This window comes from Hippoglossus stenolepis, chromosome 3 (genome assembly GCF_022539355.2).
Source record: "Hippoglossus stenolepis isolate QCI-W04-F060 chromosome 3, HSTE1.2, whole genome shotgun sequence".
NCBI classification, from domain to species: Eukaryota; Metazoa; Chordata; class Actinopteri; order Pleuronectiformes; family Pleuronectidae; genus Hippoglossus; species Hippoglossus stenolepis.
In genome coordinates this window covers 22,810,706-22,835,105 of record NC_061485.1, presented here as the reverse complement: position 1 = coordinate 22,835,105, position 24,400 = coordinate 22,810,706, and the positions used below count along the sequence as shown (strand labels likewise).

General features: G+C 44.0%; 1 protein-coding gene across 2 annotated transcripts in view; it reads right to left on the bottom strand.

Annotated features, from left to right (window-relative positions):
• Positions 1-24,129, bottom strand: part of fgd5a (FYVE, RhoGEF and PH domain containing 5a) — a 36,947-nt gene extending 12,818 nt beyond the window's left edge. Inside the window, exons 1-10 of one of the 2 annotated variants that reach the window (XM_035152158.2) lie at positions 23,701-24,129; positions 18,592-21,334; positions 11,629-11,746; positions 10,580-10,638; positions 10,165-10,195; positions 6,389-6,540; positions 5,187-5,343; positions 712-802; positions 392-442; positions 157-215 (exon numbers count right to left, since the gene is read on the bottom strand). In XM_035152158.2, coding sequence (XP_035008049.1) covers positions 157-215; positions 392-442; positions 712-802; positions 5,187-5,343; positions 6,389-6,540; positions 10,165-10,195; positions 10,580-10,638; positions 11,629-11,746; positions 18,592-21,334; positions 23,701-23,710 — 3,471 coding nt within the window. In that variant the 5' untranslated portion in view covers positions 23,711-24,129. The remainder of the gene's footprint in view (positions 1-156; positions 216-391; positions 443-711; positions 803-5,186; positions 5,344-6,388; positions 6,541-10,164; positions 10,196-10,579; positions 10,639-11,628; positions 11,747-18,591; positions 21,335-23,700) is intronic. The other variant, XM_035152159.2, reaches the window with a different exon arrangement.
• Between the last annotated feature and the right edge of the window lie 271 nt (positions 24,130-24,400).

Here is a 24,400-nt window from a genome sequence, read left to right as displayed (position 1 = left end):
GCTCACACTCGATCTCCATCTGAAAATTGCCCTTTCATTGCCACGAGGAATATAAAGACGTGTCTCAATAGCGGCGGTGCCGGGCTGTGAATATGTCAAACTCCGCAGGCTGAATATAAAACACATGGGGTGTTATCCAGATAAAAAAAAACTCACCCCCTGTTTCAAATTGTCATTGGCCTGGTCGGCCACCTCGGACACGATCACCAAGGCAGCTGCAACACAAACAGGGAAACAAGGAGAGATTTATATGCAATCGACTCCAGTAAAGACACTCAGCCCCTGTGACTCAATAACTGTGCTCTGATACATGTCAAGCAGCTGCAGTGTGTATGTGTGTGACTGTGTCTGTGACCACTGAAAGAAAACAGATTATTATCATGCTTCGTACCTTGTGTGTCTTCATATTCTTTAGAGTCAGGAGACAGGTTGTTCAGGTAATCTGGAGACAAGAGAATAAAGAGTAAAGACGTCAAAAATGATGATTACAATACACTTTAATGCTTACTAAGAAAAAACAGTTTTTAACTGTCTGTGAAGGGCAGCTCATTACGTGCAAGAGGTGAAGCCGTGACAATATGCAAATACTCCTCTCCTTAGTCTGTCTTAAACATTCATCGATTTTAAAGACCATAGTAACCACATTTCAGCAAATACTGCGTAGACTTTGCTCTACAGAGTGTGCACCCTTACAGTATGTCTGTGTGTTACCTGTGAGCAGCATCCGGTACTGAAGAACTCTCACTATGACCTGCAGCAGCTGGTGTTTCAGTGGGACCTCAGTTTCTTTTGGGACGCGTGTCTGTGCACACGACACACACACACACACACACACACACACACACACACACACACACACACACACACACACACACACACACACACACACACACACACACACACACACACACACACACACACACAGTTGAAAGTAAGTATCAATATCACAGCTTAACATTTGTTACAAAAGTTTTTCTTCGTATGATAGATATAGTAAAGGTAAGATAACCGGTCTAGGTAATGGATGGATGGATGGGAGGAAGTCAGGAAGGAAGGACAGAGGGATGGATGGATGGATGGATGGATGGATGGATGGATGGATGGATGGATGGATGGATGGAGGGATATAGTTCTGCATAGTGCTTATGTCCCATTAATATATGTATACTGTATCGTGTACTGCATGTTTCATCTTATCTTATATATAAACTTAATTGTTTAACCGTGTATCGATGGCTTCTAATTATTTTTGCAGAATAAAACTGGAGCAAAATGAAACTCTCATTATTCTATGCACCGACACAGAAGCCCTCTGTATCCCCCGAACCACACCCACAAAACCACAGCCCTGGCTCCTAACAAGGACGACCTCGTCTAGTGTTAGATGCTACGAGTCAAGGTCACACTTGACAAAGCGAACACAGGATGACCTTCACATATCTTTTCCTGCAACCAAAAAAAAACTGAGCAAATCCCATTCTTCTTCTAAGAGCAGACGTTTGCAGGTGAAAGAGGCTGAAATTGGCACAATCAAAGAAAGAAAATCAATCAGGACCTAATTGTCTCTGACAGGTATTTATACCCTGAGAGGTGGAGGAGCAACGGGGGACTGACACACAGACACACACAGACAGACACACACACACACACACACACACACACACACACACACACACACACACACACACACACACACACACACACACACACACACACACACACACACACAAAAGTCTTTTTATAATCCAATGAAGTCCTACCCTTCATTAGAGAGGCACAGATAGCACCCTGCGGGAAACTGCATTTCATGCTATTTACACTGCACACACACACACACACACACACACACACACACACACACACACACACACACACACACACACACACACACACACACACACACACACACACACACACACACACACACACACACACACACACACACACACACACACACACACACACACACACACACAGAGATAACAGTGGCTGGGCCTGTAAAGAGCAGAGATGGGATGCGAGCTACACACTACCCGCTCCTTGTCTTCATTATCACGAGTCAGAAGCAAAGCAGAGGGCGAGCTGATGGCTCTTTTAATGAGCAGGTCTTCATGTATGCTTGTCTTTTTATGTCTTTTGCTTTTTCCTTTTCTGTCTCATCATGCTTTCCTCCTTAACGTCAGCCCTCAGAAACAACCCCTAATTGAGATTCTCTCACTTTTCAGTCTCCCCCTCTCTTGTTCCTCCTCCCTCCCGATCACAGCATGATGAATTGAGAACAATAATAACCAGCTTCTCTTTATTACTGGCTTCAGAACATCCGCTCTCCTCAAGTGTCGCCTGTAGATTGTCATCCAATTGACACTTGTTCAGAGGAAGTGGTTTTCCAGAGATGGTAATTGGCGCTCGGTTTGTTTGGGTGTGCGAGCCAAATGGAGGAGGAGAGAAGAGGGTACGTGTGATGCCTCGTGCTGGGAGATACACACGCACGCACACACACACACACACACACACACACACACACACACATGCATGGACAAATACACCTTTCAGGCTCCGTCACGGCCAGCTGATTTCCTGCATGCACACACACAACTGATCTAATTGGGGAGTTGTAAAGGAGGCTGCTTCTCTAATTAGCTTCTGTCTGCCTCATTGCCCAGCTGCCTTTACAAGGAATTCACTCCATCGCTCTCCCCCTCCATCGCTCTCCGTCCACCTGCTGCACAGCCTCCTCCTCTCATCCTCCTGGGTTTCTCGCACGAGACAGAACACACACACAGGCTTTGCACAAACCCAGAGGCCATGACATGAATATAAATCCAAGCTGAAGAGATTTCCTAAAAAACTGTTTCACAAGATCCACAAGATTTTGTGTACGGACATGCCCCTGCAAAACAATCAGTCAAAAATACACAGAGGCGCAAACACACTTGCACACAGGAGAGCATGAGCGCACACAGACACACACCATAGTGTCTGCCAATGTTTATAGATGGTGCTGTAAACAAGCAACTGGCTGTGGAGAGGAGGCTTTAATCCTGTAAGGGTCTAGCACTGATCTGATCAGGGTCTGCGGCTACTTCATCACTGTCATCACCACATCCACAATGAGATTACTACCACTTTTGGACTTTGGCTCGTAGCAACAAAGGTGGAGGAGCCGGCGGGTGGAGAGGAAAGAGAGGTGGAGAGGCAAGTGAGGGTTTAAAACTGAGAACAGAGAAAGAGAAGCAAAATAGCAGCCAATGCTGAAAATGTTGAATTTGAGAAAATATTCAGATCAGCACTGAGTTACACAGCCAGCAGACAGTTGTCCCTCTCAGTCTTATCTATACTGTATCTGCTCTCTTAGCCCACCTTCTCCTTTATTACAGAGCGGTCACACACACCACGTAAGTCCCAAGGCAGTGATCCGATTGAGCACGGCATCAATCATCACAGACAAACACACACACACACACACACACACACACACACACACACACACACACACACACACACACACACGGTAGGTTGGGGAGGACGAGGAGGACAGACCCCAGGTTACAGGTTTATATGCAATATGGGAAATGTAAAAACAATATGCAGTGCGTATTTGCAGTGGCAGGTGCGGTGAATCTGCCAGTGGACTGAAAAAACCCAGTTGAATGTGCCTCTGGGTGCTAATTTTTGGGATGTTACATGAATCACAGTCTTTACATTGACACAAATGAGGGTCAATGAAAAAACAAAACAAAACAGGAAAAACAAAGGCAAATTCTTATCCACACCAAACCTGATTAAAGATGACTTTGCTCCTTAGATAAGATGATGCCCATTCATGGTTTTATCTTTTGTTGCAAATCAGCCTGTTTATGGCCTCTGCAGGTAGCAGTTAAAGGTTTATGAAGTGTGGAAAGAGGAACTCAGCGCCATGCAGCTAAAATGCAGAAGATCATTAATGAGTCTGATCAAGGTTATAGGAGGTTAAATTATTGGCTGACACAGACCAAGTGTGAAAACCTGCTTTAAGATACTAAAGGCGAGTGTTTATTGAACGTGATGACGGCACGGAGACGCCATCTCTCACCTTCACCCTCTTATATTTACATTAGTCCCACTAAAGTCTGGCAGAGCCCCTGTGTTTCTGGAATGGGCCAGCTGCTGCTGAATATTCATGGGCGGAGACATTTGGTGCATTGTCCGTTCGCTTTTCTTATCAAACTTGAAACGCCAGGAAGCATTGTGGCAGCCGCTCACGAGCGACTCAAAGTACAGTATGGAACTGTGTGAATTTGGGTAGAGAGATGCTCAGTTAAATAGGTTTAAATGAGCTGTGGCACAAAAATGAATCGACAAAATCTGTAAATAACGCAGTTAAAATGACCAAAGATGAAATCGTTATTGTTTCTATACAGGGTGACCTGTGTGCTGCTGCACAGCAGTTATAACTCTGTAAGTGGTGAATCAATTCTGTCCACAGAGCACGGCTGCATGGAAATGAGAAATCTACCGCTGTATCTCTGTGATCTTATCTATAGAGTCTCTTAATATCCTGTCTTTTAGTTAAAACATGTGTATTGTTACCAGCACAGACTATCCACATTCCTATTCAACACACTGATAAAGGGTTGATTAGGTGATCCAGGAACACAATTCATGGACTGATGCAATGACATTCAAGGCCTTCACTGCATTTTGATCCCCTCCAACAAATCCCCCTTCCCCGCTCTCCTGGGCGTATGTGGGATGAAGAGATTCATGCTGGACAAAGAGCGAGTATTTTGTGTTGAGCGAGTGTAAAATATGTGAGCATGACAGTGGAAAGGTCAGTCCCATGGAGAGGAGCAGGATAGAGAGGGTTTAAAAAAAGGCCATTATCTCCCCCTGGAAGCTGGGTGACAAAAATATAAGTTGAGAGCTGCTGAGCGAGAGCCAGGGGAAATACCAGGTTTGATCTCTGCTCCGCGAAAAAACACCCACAAGCCTTTACTTTCCCTCCACAAACATGGAAACGGAACCTGAGATTTAAATACGTGACTGTCAAAACACTTCCCCTCCGAGGAGGATCTCTGGGTATCATGCGGAGCTCCGATCCCACGCTTAGTTCATACTTCATGTGTTTATAAAAAGAAAACAGATGAAAACAGAGCGATACGGATATTGGCAAGAAGTCACAATGATTTTTGCGTCAAATATTTTACCTCAAACTTCTTGACGATGCTGGCGAAGGCTGGGCTGTTCCTGCAGCTCTCCTCCAGTATGGACATGCTGCGATCATACTCTGAGATGTACGTGTCAAACACACCGAAGTCCTCCCGACGAGACAGAATCACATCTACCACCCTTTGGCTCTCCTCCCTTCACAGTGAGGAAAAGCAAAGGTGAAGCACTCTGTCTTTAATCACTCAGGGAGAACACTGTGGTTGAAAAGGACACATCCTTCAATGCTCTGACATTTTAAAACGAGTCTGTGATGGTGACGAAAGCTTTAGGGCAATTTATTTTTCAGTAGTAACCACTTCTTCCTCAACCTGCTGCTTGTACCTCAGTTAATAGTTTCCTGAACAGTGTCCTGACAGTCAACGGCTCAAAGCAACATTTTGCTTTGAGCCGTTGACTGTGTGAGTTAGATTCACTGTGACTAAACAGCATCATGGTCTCTAAGGTATGGTCAATGGCCCTGTTGTGGTTGTGAAACGCTGATACAAAAAGTTGAATCTGGTGAGACGTTATAGTTGACTGTCTCATTCTGAACAATAGCTTTGATTTAAAGGCACAGTTCAAAAATTCACAACCTTATTTTAGCAAAAACACTTCTGGCTTTGTACAGAAGCAACAAAATCTACCTAGTAAACCAAAACTATAACTAAATGAAATGAGATGATGAAATAGTTGAGCACATAACCCCATGTTTCAAGTCTTTAATGCTAAGCTAAGGTTACCAGCTTATATTTGGTAGAGATCGTGACATTGGTTTGCAAATATGTCTTTTGGCAAGAAAATTAAAACATGAATTTCCCCCCCAAAATATATCAATATAAATATTATTTTAAAAAAAGTTACACTGCTTTTTTTCTTAAAGGAAAGAGAAGTTGATCAATTTACATTTAAATTTTATTTCGACAATCAGAACGACCACAGAACATAATCCCTATGCTTTATTGACACTCATTGACTCATTCAGAAACACTTCACTGTGGTTTTGTTTTCTTCCATGCAACACTTCTGGTTTAAAAGAAGACCCTCTCCCATTGTTAAACCATCCTTAAAGCAAGGTTATTTTTGTGACCTCAGTGAAGAATCAATATCTTTGTTTCAATACTTCATGTGGATGAAAACTGTGGGCCTACAGAGAAGGATGAACTATGGCATTGTTGTCAGTCATGCATGCAGTGTTTCTTACCATTGAGTGATGCGTTCCTCCAGCTCAGAGAGGATGCTGCTGTGGAGGGTGTAGACCTGGGGGAGCACGCCCAGTATCTCCCCCAGCCTCTGCTCCTCCAGCACCGGCTCTCCTCCCTCACCCACCGTGTCAGCCACCTCTGACCTAAAGTCCTGCACAAGAGATGAACAGGATTTACAGGGACAGATCTTTTTCTTTTTTTTTTACACCAAGTTGAGGGGCAGAAGAAAACGAGAGAGGAATGGAGGAAATGTTTGTGGGGCTGGAATGAGGAAGGGAGGGAGAGTAGGAGATATGAACGGGAGAGAGGAATGGGGAATGAAGAGTGGGGAGAAAAATGGAAGGAAGGAAGGTCAGATCCTCCTAAACATCCTTCCTGCCACCCTCCCTTCATATCACCTCAGGACTTTGGGCTCTGTCCAGGCATTCAGGAAAGGCGGCGCTGCTCGCACAAGAGTTACACACCAGGTGTTGTTGCATAATGACCTTGGTGCTCGATGACACAATGCTGGTGTGTACATAATCGGATTTGGGACAAGGACCCGAAAACTCACTGATATACAGTGAATTTAAGTCTATTGGAGTCTGTTCAGCAATCATAAAACATGTGCAGCAGGCCTTAATAGCTGCATTGTCAGTGACTAAGAGGACTAATATGAGGAGTTATTGCACATGGGGATGAAAAACCAAGGGAGAGGTTATTTATCTACTCAGCAAATGAAGGCAAAAAAAGGAAAGAAATAAAAGTGGATGAATTGTGGACAGTTTTCTCTGTGGGCAAAGGAACGAGCATCATATATATACATAAAGCCTTGATGTGTCTGGAGCCCGTCTATTCCTGTTCTGAGCAGAACACAGACATATAGCAAATAGAGAGACGTCCCAGTTGGACGCCAGATAATGTGGTGACAGTGGGCGCTTCAGATCGTGCCGTTCATCATGCACAATCGATGGTGTATGGGTTAACATTCATCACGTCTTCTGGGCAGACAAACAGCTACTTTAACGACAGGTTACACACACACACACACACACACACACACACACACACACACACACACACACACACACACACACACACACACACACACACACACACACACACACACACACACACACACACACACACACAGACACACACAAAAGCACTCAGATGCATGAATGAGAGGCGCTTTGCTCTCCATTCCGCCAGTCCACTCTTCACCTTATCCCTATTTTCCTCACGTCAGACGGGTCAAAAAAAGCAACGCTAAGCAGTGGGCCGGGCAGCCAGTCATGCTTCGCTATACGTCAGCACAGAGAATCTGTTCTGGGGTCACGGGTCACAGACAAGAACAAAATAATAAGTCTCGAGCCTTATATGCCGCAGCCATTACAGGGAAAGTCGTTTAGAAGAGGAGCACGGCCTCCCTTCCTATGTGGAGACAGGGTCTGGAAATTCTTTGTATTCTTGTTATTCCTTATCAAACAATGGAACAATAGCTCATGTGTGCCTCTCACTTAACGCCGCTCCTGCGACCCCCCCACCCCCGCAAAAAAAAGGGTGTTTGTACATGTTGTGCCGCTGGAGCGTTTCCCAGCTGAATTACCGTTTCATGCTAATTACGACATCGGTCTGCAACAATCGGTAACTAACACCTCGACGTCTTGATCTCTGCTTGAAGTTTGAAGACTAAGATCCTGACATTGTTCCTATGCATTATGCATCAGCGGGAAGAAAAAGCCTTCAATGTCACCTTTGAAAGGTGCCGAATAGATTCAATTAGGTGGTATGGTAACACCGAAGAGGAGCGCGAGCAGAGGCGCAGCGCTGTCTTTTCAAGCGAGAACGTGTGAAAACAGCCAATTTACACTGAAATATAATTTCGGCTAGATTTAGAAATTACTTTCAAACTGTAATTCCTTCAGCTCGTATCCATCTAAACTTGCAGCGTGGGTTTCTGTCTCTACTTAGACATGCAGGGACTAATTGGTATAATTCAGCATCATGATGAGACTGGAGATTTATGATTATTAGAGGCGTCCATTGTATAATATTTGCATTGCTTGCTAAATTGCACATCACACAAAGCAGCTGCTTTCGTACTCGCAGCAGGCTTTCATAAATCATAGCGAGGGGGCAAGCATAAGAAATTCATCTCATGACCTTATTCAAGGTTATAAGGTACAGGCTGACTGATGGGCTGCTTCGTGTTCAGTGACTACCTGTCAGAGATGTACTGGAAACCATCACTGTAATAGAAACTCTCGCACGCTATCCTTTAAAATGTGCTGCCAGTCTCACTCCTCCTTTAGGACTTTCCTTTCTCATTTTGGGAATGTCCTCCTTTGCATGTAGCTCTGCAGGGATGTTGTCTTGTTTTGACAGGCAGTGGGTGAGAAATGATGGAAATAGATGACGACAGTTGGCTGTGATGCATAACTGACCTCTGGAGGCTTACTACAGCTCACCTTTAAATCCTCTATCCTTCCTTCTTTACCGTGTTGAGTGGCAAATTCTCTGCTTAATGGCCAACCTTGTCATCGTGCGTCCAATATAACCACTAATAAAAAGCCCCACCGACAACCTTTACATGACTTTCAGATTGCCAGACGCGTTGTGTATCTACCACATACAGTATCAGTTGAGTAGGGGACACAAGGAAAGCATCAGCGAGAGCGCCTGGTGTACGCAAACAGCGTCATCTTACAACCGACCACACCAGAGTACACGTCAACATTGTCAAGACCAGGAAGTAGATCTCGCTGCAACAACATTGATAAACCTGAGCAGAGCCTAACAACAGAGGGGAGGAGGAGAAGAAGGAGACAGAGACTGGGGAGCAGACACACAGGATATGATGTTATCTGCAGCTTTTTAATAACCTTTAAAGGGATAGTTCTGATTATTATTTGAAGAGGGGTTGAATGAAGTGCTTAACCACAGTTTAGTACCTGCAGTAGATTTGAAGTGTCATGCTCTTAATTTGAAGAAGCAGGCAGGAGTTAGGGCAGAGAAGCTGAGCAATGAACGTCTGTGGACTGGGCGAGCAGTATTTTAGCCACTTGAAATAAAATCTGTCCAAGGAAACGCTATAGTTATGCTGTCAGATGACTCAGCACTACATTTTTCTCAACCTATTCTTACAATCAGACAGGATGAATGAACAAAATGAAAAAGAGTGATTATAACAACAACAAAAGAAGAAAAAGAAGAAGCTGGAGACTTCTTAATCGGCTGAAAATGAGAATGAAGGGAAACTTCTGTGGAAACTGGAGGCCAAGCTGGACCCTGAGACGGAGCTGAAGAAACCCGGTGGTGCAGATGTGTGAGCTGTCAGCCCAGGCCCACAGACCTGCAGAACTACTGACTGAGTGGGACTTGGTTGTATGCCAGTGCCTCACATTCAGTCTGCATCACTATCCCTGCCTCACTGAATGCAGCTGTGCCATAGTACAGTGAGAGGTGAATGTGTGCTATAAGAACAGGGAAGTTGAGCAGTTAAGAAAATGTACCACCAACTGAAAGTTTGGTTTGGTAGCAAAATAAGACAGTGATAATATTCAAAATAAAATGTGCACTTAAACTAATTTGGTCTTTTTCCAACCACTGACAGTGCAGGGGCATTTCAGGGGCCAATCACATTTCAGCTGGAGCCCCGCCCTTGATACAACCCCACTTTACTGCAATGCCCACTTTCCTGGGGTTGTATCACTGAACTGTCCCTTTAATCAGCCTTGAATCAGGATGCATTTAAAGCTAATGTCGCAGTTTGTGGTAGCAAAGGTATTCTTACCTCTTGAAGGTACTTGATGGCGTCGACGTGTCTGCAAAACAAGAACGGAAAACCGGAAGATTTACTCAACTGTTAAGAGGGAGGTTACAACCTTCTGCAGAATTACATTAATCTTACAAGTCTCATTAGATTATCTAAATTATGCATGGTGAGGAAACTACATCAAAGCAGTGGTTAATTGTGGAGCAGTGTCAAGGGCAACGTTGAATAAGTTTCAACAGACACGTTTGTAAGTGGCTGTCAGTTACTGTACAGGCATTAGCTTGGGAGCAGGAGAGATATGGTCGGACGGAATGGGAGAGAAGACACAGCGGCACAAAATGAGAACCATCTGATTTGGATGCAGCGTGTTGGTGTGCGATGACATGCAGGAGAGCAGTGCAAATGGGGGAATTCCTCGGGTGCAGATGCTCACAATCTCTCGGAGTCGACGAGCTCCTTGGCGACGTAGAACGCTCGGGATCGGCCATCAATCTGCGTGACAAGGAGGGAGAACGGTGGGAGATGAATGAACACAGCTAATGTTTAAAGGGTCTCTGTGGGCACTTACTGCTCTCAAACATTAATAGGAACTGCTATGTAGCAGCCAGGGAGAGTGGCGAAAAAGCAAATTCACTTTCTTTTTTATTTCTGCTGTCAAAACAAGACTGATTATTTCATTACAGTGCAGCGCAGACATGAAGCCTCTCTCACATGCGGGACTTTTAAATTTAGATGCATTATGTATGAGCGGCCGTGTGTGAGGTGACAACAATGCTGCCCATTGATTTAGAGGCTAATCACAGGGTCTCAAAACATCCAAGCCAAAACATAACACTGAAGCCATTTAGTTTTTTTTTTTTACTGGCAATGCTCCTGTGTTATTTTTTCCTCTGTGGTGCATTTCACAAATACTAAATGAAAGGAACTGATCCTCATTTCCTCGAAATAACAACCAAAACACGCTAAACGAAACTGTTCCTGAGGCCAACTTAAATCTATCTGCTCCTCTTCCTCTATGTGTTTTCTTCAGTTCATTGTGTTCCTCCTTTGAAGACACCCTAAACGAGGAAATGCAGGTCACATGACAGGAGCAGGGGTCTGATGTTATTGTGGCAGCAGCAGGACGGGTGGGGCCCGTATCTGAGCCACGGTAAAATGGCTGCGTTCTACTGTACGGAAGTCTGGGGGGGAGGGTCGAGGCGAGACAGTACGACAGTGAATTAGGGGGAAAAGTTCACATGTTTTAGTGTCACATGGATCAAGACCTGTATGTGTATCACAATATAAGCAAGTCTCTCCTTTTGTTTTATGGTATGTTCTAATTTTTATTCAAATCTGCAGGTTCACGTCTCGAAGTTCGAATCTGAGGTCAATCAATACAATAAAACCATTAAATGGACTATCCCATCGTGTTTTTGTTCATTATCGTAATTTGATGGATCAGACAAATGAAACTATCTACCTTGATTTGGTTTATCTCACCTGTCGGTCATAACTCTGCTCTGCCACCCCATCCTCTTCCTCTGAGGTACGGCCGTGGTCCTCATCCGCTGACAGCCCAGCAGAGACGGGGTTCATCGGGAAAGGCTCGGTGTAGGCGCTGCCAAGGAGAGAGAGGACGGTATGAATACAGCAAAACAGCATTGGTACTTAAGTACGGATATTCAATAGTATAACAGCACACATACATATGCAATGCAATCATGAAAAAGGACACTGAAAGCCACTTCAAGTGGGAATACAGGGCAGAGAGAGAGGACACACATATTCCAAATAGCACATTTCCAGTTATAAGCCATTAATTGTATACTATATTTATAGCAGCATATTTTTAAAGCCCTGAGCAATATTCCAAATCGTCTGTTTATGTGCGTTTTTCCTTTTCCTGTGTGCGTCTCTGAACATTTAGATTCCCCACATGGTGTCCTCCGGTGGCACCTTGTAATCCCTTTCCTGACTCTTCCCACAGATGGCACAGCTGTGTACGTACAGTCATAATCCTTTTGTGCGCCGCCGCTGTACCTGAGGGGGGGCACGCTGTAGGTCACTTCACATGTAATCCCTTTAAATGTTACCTGTGGTAATTATTAATGTCCTCTGGCCCATTAAGACCCATTCAGTGTGTTTGACCTAATTCACTGCCAGGAGGATAAATGGATAACAACACGTTTTGTGTGAGACTGCTACACAAGTGGCATCTTTGCGCAGAAAATCATTTGAAATGGTGCATAAATGGAGAGACAATTCAAAATCACATGGACAATTTGATGACTTAATTTCTGTTACAGTATGTAATTAGTAAGCTTCAAGTTACTGGAATGAAACATCGTATGATGCAAATTATATGTAGTTAAAGATATTAAAAGAAAAACAAACCCCTTGGTATTTTACAATTATTCAAAGTGCAATTTCATCTGGAGTTGCTTTGCATCCAGGTCATTGAACTAAAACCCTTATGTCCATTTTACACAAAGATTTCTACATTTCTACATTTCTACAGCCTACTTGTCTTTTCCAACGTTCATTTTGAGGGGCTGATAGTTGAATATGATCATTTAAAAATAGATTCACTTGTTCACTTCGGAGAAATCTTGTGTCAGTCCATAATATTTGACTGACCATCCACCCAAAACGATATAAATATTTTTTCCCCCATGAATTACAAACAATTATTTAAGTATGTAAACTGATATACTTTGGGTTTTGGTCAAATGTATTAATTAATTATTTATTTATTTAATTTAGGAAGTTGTGATTGTGAGAGATTATGATGTTTCCCTTTTTGTGGCATTTTACAAGCTAACAATTATTCAACTAAAAAGAAATGGCTGATTAATCACTTATGAAAACTATTGCAGTTGCAGCCATATTCCTGTCAATTTGTCCTTGTGCAGTGGCAACAGTGTGATCTGCAATGCTAATAATTTTAATTTCATTGCAATAATAATTTGTGCAAATAAAGAAAGTTAGTTATACAGACACACACACACACACACACACACACACACACACACACACACACACACACACACACACACACACACACACACACACACACACACACACACACACACACACACTGCCCCTTAATGAATGCTTGCTCTGGGGTGATAAACAGCCTCCTGTGTGTGCAGAGAGTAGACAACGATTATAGGACCAAAGGTTAACAGAGTTACCCACTGGACTTCATCTCCATTCAGACATACAGTACTCTTGCCTCATGAGATTCACACCTCACCACACACACGCGCGCACACACACACACACAGCAGCCGTGTTGGGTGGGCTGGAGAAAACACCTACAGCCCATTACTCATGGTTGACCTGAGAGTAGACAGGTCAGCCTGGTGTGGGCTGCTGGGCGATGTAGGGAAGTAAACCTTAGGAATGAGTTCAAAGAAGAATTTTTCACTCTTTCGCTCTGATTTATTGTCCGAGCTTTCAATTGTCCGAGAGAAACTCTGCGCCGGGAATTCTCACCTTCACCTTTTCACCTCCAACCATAAACAGCACAATCTTGGAAAACAAACCTTTTGTTCTGTAAGGTTGTGACCTAACTTATAATGACAACTCCTTGAAAAAAAGAACATAAAACTAAAAAAGCATTTGATCTAAATGTTTAAGTTTAGCGTAATTTAATTCAAATCTTCTTGAACAGAAAATATTAATGTTTAAAGTTGGTTTCATTGGATTTTATTTCTTTACAAAATCTAGCGTATCAGTATAAGCAGAGGACACGGTGTCTCTGTAAAAAGACCTATACAGCTCTAATCTCCTGTGGATTTGATGGTGCCTTTAATATGCAATTTAATTGAGCTAAACATTGCGCATTGAAATATATATTAGCAGCAATCAGACGGGCCTTTTTCTAATTATAACGACACTATTATTGCAAATAGGAGCAGATGAATAGGCTCATTAGATGTCTAACTATAGACGACGCTGATACTAATGGAAGGATTAAGAGGATGGGAGAAGTTTTTCATTGTTTGCTGCTTTTAGTGCATGATGATTACACGTAGCCTGTGGCTGTTGTGCTGCTGCTGCTGCTGTGACACAGTGAGATGAAGTGATTTGTGAAGATGCTGGTGCTCTGACTGCCGCAGCTTTGGTTAATAATAACCTCACATCACGTGAAAGGCTGTGATCCAGACACACACACTGTATGTTATATGCAAAAACGGCTGTTCACCTGTAATTAGCCGGTGTTTCCTGATGACTTTTAATTTTGACCCGCTACATTTCAACACAAATATCTGTACTCGACTCCCGATTTTTCAAAACAGGCCTGTTACTTTCCCCTTTAATGCATTTGAGGGGAATTATTCTTTTAGATTTAGATTTAAACCTCAATGGATAAAAACACAGAAAAGACAATTCCTTGATGTGTGAAGTGCATATCACGCACAGCATATGTAACACAACGTATCAAAAAGACACAGACAAGAGAGGGAGACTCAACCGTGAAGAAGAGGTGTATACGTCTGTGACGAGGAGGAACAACATGGAAGAAAGTGAAGAATCAGCAAACGATGAAGAGGAGCAACAAAACATTCCCCATCCCTGGCCTTTTTTGAATTAAGAATACCTCATTCAATACATTGTCCTGTTTCCTCCTGGACAGAAGAAATGTTCTTCAGAAGGGAACTTTTTACATTTTATACTTTGAGTAGCTTTCAGACTTTGTACTTACACTCTTACTTGAGTAAAGAGGTTCAATCAGTACTTGTACCTTTACTGGAGTCGTTTTTTAACACAAGTATCTATACTTCTGCTTGAGTATAGATTCTGTGCACTTTTGCCACCTCTGACTGTACACACTCTCTGGTTTACATTCCTGCAGCAACAAAAACAGCAGACCTGGCATTCCTGACGGGACTACACCTCATCTTGTTGTTCAAGGGAGAGGTCTGGGAACCTCCACCCCACCACCCTGACCCCCCACACACCCCCCACTCCATCCTATCTGTCCTCCCCTGTCTCCACCTCTCCTGCCTCCCGCCAGAGTCCCACCCTCGTCCTGCATTTCCTGTAAACAGGCTGGTGGGAAGCTCCGAGGCCGGACGCTTCCTCCCCGGGGGATGACCTGGCAATGACCTCAGAGCGCCTGGCACCAGGCTTGGCGAGCCAAAACGACACGCCCTGTCCACCACCTCGCCACACAGCCACCACCCAGTACAACAATGTACTTAAGATGGCTCCCTCATCACTACTAACGCTAACATAACAGTGGGTGGAGGTGCTGTTTTAGAGGCCACGGCTCGGCTTTGTATTCACGCTGGAGAGGTTCATAGTGGAATGTTTGACGTGAAAATGACGTAAAAGGTTAAATGTATTTCACTGATTATCACACTGATTCCAACACAGAAATATTATTTTCTTTCATGTGTAATATTACTATTCATTTAGCATCATATTATGTTCAATATCATGTGCAATATTACATTACATATCAACTGCATTTAGCGCCATATATATTTTATCTTTTTATTTTTACTTAATACTTATTGTTTTATTCTATTCTACTTTATTGTATATTGTGCTGTTGTTAAAATCTTGGAGAGAGCTGGCTTTCCTTCGGGATTAATAGAGTCTATCTTATCCTATCTTATCTTATCTTGTTTTTCATCACTAGTTGAACATACTGGTATAAAAACTGTCTGCTATGTGTGCAGGGGAAACAAGACACCTGCATCATTGTTGTAAGTTTACCAGCAACCACTTCAAGTTGACACTAAGAGCAACTGATGCTCTCTGAGTTGAGCACAATCATTAATCGTGGGCTTTCTTTTCATTCTCAACACTCATTTGTTGCTACATGGCGACGAGGACAGTTCGGCTGACGCAGCATGCTTAGCACCAGCCTCATTTTTTAGTAACAGCATAGAGCTGCAACTTAATGTGCATGCACATATGCACACTCACGCCTACAAACGAGCACCTTGGTTCTGCTTGGGTTGAGTCGTTAGGGGGAAATTTCTTTTCCCGTTGTACGCCGCGGTCGCCCGCTAATGAACATGTTTCTTTGCTTAGCCTGAATGCTTGTGCTGAAATGTAGTCTGAATGGTGCTGTACATTAATCACACAAGTGGAGAAAAGCCCAGCCTGTGGCACCGCAGCTTTGTAAGTTTGCTTTAAAAGGCATGCCTGCTACTGTAGGCATGGTCCTTTTGTGCGCAGCGCTCTGGGGCCATTCAGTCATTTTCCTCGCCACAAAAATCCGCCGTTTCTCTTTAGATGTACAAACCACATTGGCTGTTGAATTTGTTCTCAATAAATCACTGCCGTCATCGGCCTGGCGATCTGGGACAGTGGCAATGTCAAGCTTTTGAACAGAGTTTAGTGCCAGAGATGCACACACAAAGACAGGGACAAATGGCTACACATGAGTTATTTTGGGGCACACACATATGCACTGGCACTCAAATAAACATAAAGCAGGCACGGACACTCCACAGAGTGGCCCTGGCAACAGACACGTCTCCAGGGGGGATGTGGTGAAAGCGAGGTGACAGGACAGATTGGTTCTTTGCCTCACTGTGAGCGGTTTGAGACCATCTAGCACACAATGAGCCATGTCGATAACATCACTGCGAGAAAAAGAGCCCTCACTGAGGGACCATTGTCTGGGAAATGGAAGGGGTTCAGATGTTGTGATTAAAAGTATAAATTCTTAAGTACACAGGACATTAAATCATGTTACCTGGAGGTAACTGAGCTTTAAATGTGTGAAAAATTATAAAATTGCATGCACTGCAAGCTGAGGCCATTTCTACATAGGGAAAAATAGTCATAAAAGACAGAAACTACAAAATAAAACATGCACGACATTACATATAAACAAAGGACACCACAAAAATAAAAACAAGCTGAGGTTGAAGTATTTTGCCCCAAGATTATCTGAGAGCCTTTAAGGGAGCTCTTGGTATTGACCCATCGCTTTGACTGCACACAGGCCATCAAACACAACTATTTTATTAAGTCCGGGGGAAGACAGTGGCCCTCAGTGGCTGGAGCTGTGGCACAGGCCAGGGTAATTTGGTACAGCCTGACCGCGGTGATTCCTCACTCTATCACACGCTGCTGTAAATCCTGTGGCCCCTCCAGGGTCCAATGAAAGAGAAGCACTTGGGAAAGGGCTACTTTAATAAAAGCCTTCCTAAACTTAACCATAAGTGTCAGGTACAGGAGAGCAATTACACCGCAACTGCTCTTGCTCCCATCCTTGTTCTCACTTTCCCATCCCCCACTGATACGCTCCACTCTTTGTTTTTTTTTACTCTTCTGCTCCTTTCATTAACACATCCCCTCCCCTCTCTCCTCTCTCACCTTTTTTTTCTCATCTGTCTCAACTTCCGCGTGTTGAAAGAACTCCCCCACATATTTTCACTTTTAATTGCCGACCATAATTACTTTCTCTAAGGTGAATAACCTGTGCGTAGTGAGCCACCCACGTGCCATTACCTGTTCTATCACCTCAGACTTGCAAAGGAAGCAGTGGCACCAGATGTGACCCCTAAATCTTCCAAATGAAGAAACTCGAGTAAGCTCTCCCACATGCATTGTCCTGATGCAGCAGCCTGCTCATCTCTCACTGAACACTCTGCTCCGAGAGGCAGCCAGGTGATCCCCTGCTCATCTGAGGTGTAGTGTAAGAAAATCTATCAGCTGTTCAGAGGTCAAAATTACACCTGTGGGCGGTTAGGTCCAGGCCTAACAATTCAGAAGAATATTTTGAAACTAATTCCAGGGATGAAAAGTCTCATCTCGACAAGAAAAGGGAAATTTCAGGATGTGCTTGATTTCCAGAATTTCACATTAACTGTAACACCATATTGGATCATAAATAAAACCCATGTTAGGTTAATCATATTAAAGAGGTACAACATAAGGCTGTTTTAAATGTTTCTTAATCAGCCAATTGTTTTATCAATTATTGATTTATGGTTGTGGTTTATGGTTGTAATGATGGTTTTCCCAGAGTCCATGGGGGCTTCTTCAAATAATAAATGCCAAAAATGAGTTTCTTTTGAGGGAGTTTGAGCCAATGCCAGTAAACAGTTGGCACATCTGCTTAAATAATTCAATAATTCATCAATTGTAAAAAAAAAGTTGCCTCTTCATTTTTCTGCTGATCACCACAATCATGAAATGAAATGCCAATATTGAAATACTTAAATATGTCTTGAACAAATTCCACTCTATATTCCACACTATTGTGGGTATTGATATATAAATATATTTTGGGGCTTTCCATTGTGAGTTGGAAGCAGATATTTAAGACACAAATGTTTCAAAACCTGGTCAAATAAAACCATAGTATCAGTATGGCTAATGTGATAACTTACTGTGTGTGCCTATGTAAGTTGTGTGACTCAACGCTTTTCAATATATATGCTTGAGATGATAAAAAAGGATTTTATTCATTATGAATGGTTACTGTACCTTTCAGTGTCATCTTTCAATGTCTGGGCTTTGCTGTCAATCCCAGGGAAACTGTTCATATCCACATAGCCATCATTTTCATTAGAGGCAACTGTTGTGCGGTTTGGATCCTCAAAAAACTCTGTCACAGTGTGGGATCTGGTGGGCCTGCCTGGAATCTGGATGTTCTCATAGTCTGAGCTCAATGCTGGGATGTTTTCATAGTCTGAGGTGTCTGCACTGGGGAAGGAGATGGAGCGCGGTTTTGTCAAAGGCAGAGCCATCAAAGAGCGGCGAGAACGCTCCTCAAAGGACTCCACTCTGGAGACGCCCCTGCCATAAGCTTTGAGGTCACCTTTCCTCCTCTGGTGGACATTGTCAAGGACAAAGCTGGACGGCAAGTCTGAAGGACGCTGCTGTGGGTTCACCAGGCGGGACTGGAGCTGAGGTGAGCTGCCGGTGCTCCTACGGTCCAGCTCTATAACTCTTACTGGGCCGTGGTGGCTGGACTCAGAGGAGGAACGTGAAGAGCGAACACTTACATCACTGAATCCCTTCGAATCTGTCTTCCTCTTGAACTTCAGTGCCAGAAAACGTTTAAAGGAGGACGTCTTCTTCTTAGGTATGTCACTGGGTTCATGTTGGATCAGCAGGGATGGAGAACTCTTGGTGACTGGTCTTTTAGTAATGTATGCCAGCTCAAAGGGTGGTGGGATGTCCACTAGAGAAGTTGGTGTGGAAACCCCGCTGGACGATTGATGGCTACGCTGGGAGAAGCTTCCAGAAGAGGTTATGACACATGGGAGGGAGAGGGTATCATCTCTTCTCCTCATCCTGATCTCATCCTTCAGAGACTGTTTGAACCCTGTTGGGGAAGTCAAGGACAATTCTGCACCCTCTGCAGACCGAGAGTATAACAAGAAGCGGCGAGAGTTCCTTGATGGGACCAAACAGTTGACCCCTGGCTGCTGTGAATGGTTGAGCGGTTCACCGTTCTTATCTAAGGCCACTGTACAGTAGTCATGAGTCTGGTACTCTGTCCCGGTCTCTTCTGGTACAGTTTCTGGGACATAGCCTGGAAATTTACCAGAATAAGAGCGAGACCGTGTGACGATAGTTTTCCTATCCAGTGTTACAAAGTTCTCCCCTTCTGAGTCAAACCCAGCCTCTTCGTAAATATGCTCTTCACTCTCGGAGTCTGTGTTTTCATAGTAAGGCACAATATGGCAGTCTAGTTCCTCAATGTCTTCTTCAAAGGCCTCAGTTGTGTGGGCGAACACCACTCTGTTGGTGAGCTCTGGGGTGCGACCTAGGTCAAGGTCTGTTGGCACTGTTATGTTGCACAATCTAAGGCGAGGCTGACAGCTTTTTCTCTGGTCGTGATAGGCCTGGTCTCGTTTGGCCGTTCTCTCTTTCGCACTTTTTCCTTTGATGTGTTTCTTTTCCTGTTCTTCCTCTTCATCGTCGTCGCCTATCTCAACATAATCCTCCGATGAGACACACTCCAGCTGCTCGAAGTCATCCGCTTTGGGACAGAGAGAATCGTCAATGTCTGCATACTCATCTGCTGACTCGCTGTCTTTTGCTTTGTCTTTGTGCTCATTTGAGAGCTCTGTGCCCTCCTCCGTCTCGCCCTCTTCTGAGAGGGCCTGCTTATCCTCTAGCTTGTCCACATCATCTGATGACACATAGCAAGGCTCCTGGTTAGAAGCAGCTGGTGTTTGGAGTTCACTTGAAGGTTTGTCATCAGTATCATCCTGACTCCACTCGGGGTCAGCAGTGCCCGTCATATCTCCCGGGACAGCTTCGATGACTGAATAGGGCCCAAACACATCCTCTGTGCTGGATGTGAATCGAAAACAGCCGGAAAGATCTTTTGTGGCCCGTTCTGGTTGCCATACCTCTGTATCCCCTGTTTCAGCTGGGTCACATGACTCACATGTATCACTGGCATCATCCGTGGGGCCAATCACATCGTAGGGATACTCCTCGGTTAATGTTGGAAGCACGCAGAATCCAAATGCAAATCCTCCAGCTTTGAGCTCAGTCTTGTCGGTGAGTACGTCTAAATAGTCCTCACTTCCAACATCAATGTCCTTATCACTCTGATGGAGTGTTTGATCAGGGGTTTGCTCGTCTACATGTTCATCAGAGAGTCCTGTAGAATCACAGCATATTTCAGTCTTTTCACTAAAACTCTCTATCTCCTCTTCCTCCTCCTCTAAAGCTTCATCTTCTGTTTCAGTCAGAAGAAGTGAAGGCGTTGATGTTGTGTCATCGTCGGTGTGATCGCCACCTTCAGGCGTGTTCAAGTCATTGTCAGTGTTTTCATCTTCAGTAGCGTCGACAGCAGAAACATCGTCTCCTTTGACTGTTTCCTCAGAGCCTATACTGTCTACATCACCATCATTATCTAATATGTCTGCTTCTTTCTCCGTTCCTTCACTCTCTCCTTCGTCCTCTGTATTATTTTCTCCAGTGCCATTAGCCTCACTTTCCTGCTCTTTGTCCTGATTCTCCTCAACCATCTCACTGAGCTCTTCAGTCTCCCCATCAGAGTGGGGCAGGTCTCCGTTACTGAGGCTCTGTGGGGGGCAGGACTCTCCCTGTTGGCAAGGCTCATACAGGGGTCTTGGCTTGGGGGCGACAGGAGGTTTTGGACCACGAAAATGGGGACACGGCCTGGACATCAGCTTGGACTTTACTTTGATGGTCAGATGACTGCGGATCTTTGTCTGAGGGACTTGCACTGGATTTTGAAAATCTGCAACAAGGAGAGTGAAAGATCATTCAAAAGCTGTAAAACCACACCAAAATAAAATTTTCATTTGACCATGGGGTAAACATGTGAGCCCAGTTTCTGTGTAGAATACAAAGAGGAAGGCCAGACCTGCACAGCAGTCAGTGACATACAGAAAGCCGCAGGGAACATTATCAGCAGGAAAAACAACAGAGTCACAGGGTACTTACAGGAGGAACAATAACATCTCCCTGTCTGGGGAAATGACACGTAGATTGTTCTCTTATAGCAGGGTCGGATAAACAACTGATCATGGTTTAAAAGGTAATTTCCACGGATTGAAATGGAAACATAAGGGATGATTACAGCACATATTTTCCTAATTTTGACACTGTGCAGGAAAACTTACTTTTAATCTAGACTATACATCAACCTACTGATTCCTCAAACATCTGTCTGTGTCTGCCTGTGAGTGGAATGCATATCCTGCAAACCGTTCATCTTATTGGACTCATATTTGGCATGTCTATTGTAAATTTCCAGAGGAAGTGCAGTGCCAAGTTTGGTGCGATTTGACTATAAAATCTTCATTGCAGATAAACCAGGTTGGATGAACACTAACTTCACTCTGCACAATGATAAGGAATAATTCTAAAGCAGCTACGGAGCATTAACACAGGACAAGAGAACAGCCAATTCCAAACAGGGATGTTAATAACCTGCACTGCACTAGTTAGTTAAAAACTGTGAAGTCATTAAAGAGCACTGCCTACAAAATTTGGAATTGTCATGAGACACACCCACCCTTAACAAAGTGTGTACACCCCTTGGGTCTTCCTGTTATTTAGTACCTGGCCTGACGCACATCCTATTAAACCCTCTGTGCACTTTGGCTATCTCTGAGTGATTTCGCCTATCTCGTTGTCTCTCTGGACATCTGTCTGAATTGTCTTTTCTGAGAATCTGTCATTCATTCTGCCCACACTGACAGGTACATATTTTTTTCTCTGTGAATGTCACCACAGTCCGTGTTCCAGGTTCTCCTCCAGCAGAGCCCGCTAACAGGACTCCACACAGGATGTCAGAAGGGGGAAGAACATTAGCAGCATGGCCCCTCATCACTCCTCCATGAACCTCTCCAGGAGTACGCATTTTTCACAACACAAATGGACTTCCTTCTTGTCATTCTTCCCCGATTCTCACGAAACACTCTCACACTGCGTGATGCAGACGCGCGCACACACACACGCACGCACGCACGCACGCACGCACGCACGCACACACACACACACACACACACACACACACACACACACACACACACACACACACACACACACACACACACACACACACAAAAACACACACACACACTCTCTCTCTCTCTCTCTCTCTCTCTCTCTCTCTCTCTCTCTCTCTCTCTCTCTCTCCACACACACAGACAGACACACTCTCTCTCTTGCTCTCTCTCTCACACACACTTTTGGGGGGGGGAAAGGTCTTTGAGTGCGTCAAAGAACAATAAAACTCGGAGAGAAAACAAGGGTCCCGCTCTGACAAAACACCCAACTGCAAAAAACAGGATATGAATTATGCAACAAGAATTCAATTAAAACAAATGTTTCTAAAACAAAGGAAGAGATACACACTGGGACCTTGGCTGTGCAAAAACTACAGGATATGATTTCAGACTGTGTCCTTAAATGTCACCTGTCAAATCTAAAGAAAAAACGGTGGAAAAAAATTGGATTCAATTATTGAGAAAAATGTGTTTCTTTGAAACATCAGACAAGAAATCACAAAAGAAAACCATCTCTAAACTCCTTTGCTTTGAGAAATAATAAATATGCAGTACACTTTGCAGACAGGTGACCTTCTGTATTGAACAATGGGGCTTGTCTGCTTTCACAGATTATAATCCCAAAACCAACCCAAACACTAATCCTAGAACAGAACATCTTTCATTAAAACCATGCACATTTTTAAAATGTCATTATCATTAAACACTTTACCAGTGCAAACCCTCACTTAAAGCAACTGGGACCCATGCTAATCTAAAACTCTCCAAAAAAAAAGTGTTCTGATGGGGAAAAACCAGCTGAATTATTTTCAGGAACATTTCAGCAGTTGAACCAATCTATAGTTGTGTCAGTACTTAACTATCAATGAAATAACTGGTATCCAACACTACAGCACACTGCACCAGGCTGTGCTGGATAAGAATTGGCATTTGCATGATAAATATGTGGAAAATGAACAGGTGACACGTTTTCAGACAGAAATGTCACGAATTAACTCAAACCCGTTGCTGGGTCCCACTTTCTTCTGCTGTACAACATTTTAAAAGTTTTCTTTTCCTGGGCTTTTCAAAAGGAACATTCGCAACCAACCTGCGTTCATCGTGGGACATCATCATCCACGGGATCCGACACTTCTCCTCATGGTTCCCTCTCGCAGCGTCCCCTCCGAATGACGTGGTGACTTAATCCAAACACACTGCGGGGGAAATCAAGTTGCAGCGGGAGAGTTGAAGAACATTTCTTTTTCTTTTCTTTTTGAATGAGAAGAAGACGCGTGTGTTTCTGCAGGGTGAGCAGCAGCGGAGCTCTGAGGCGGCGTGTATCTCCAGTGCGGATGCGACATGAGACTGGTGCGCTCCTGTGTGGAAGCGGGAGGTGCTGCGGGGCGCTTCCTGAGGCTGGACTACAGGAGACAGCGCGGACCAAAGTCACTCTCTGCGTGTTTCAGTGTTTGCAATGCACATCGCTGCAGCTCAGATATCGCACAGCCAGCATCAGTGGAGGACTATACGGTTCATGCTTTGGTTCTGGACGCTGCTCCACAGATGCGCACCGGTGCCATGTTCTGATTTAGAGGCAAAAGGCAAGGCTGCATAAATATGAATAAGACCAAACCCACTCAGTTTGGGAGATTCCTACTACAAATGTGAGGCACAGTGCACTTACAGTGTTTTACTGGGTTCACTGACTACCTGAAATCTGCAGCTACTGATGTACAAAGAATTTTCTTAAATTGCATCTGCTCTTCTTCTGCTGCACAACACATGTCCCTTCACTGATATACATTTTA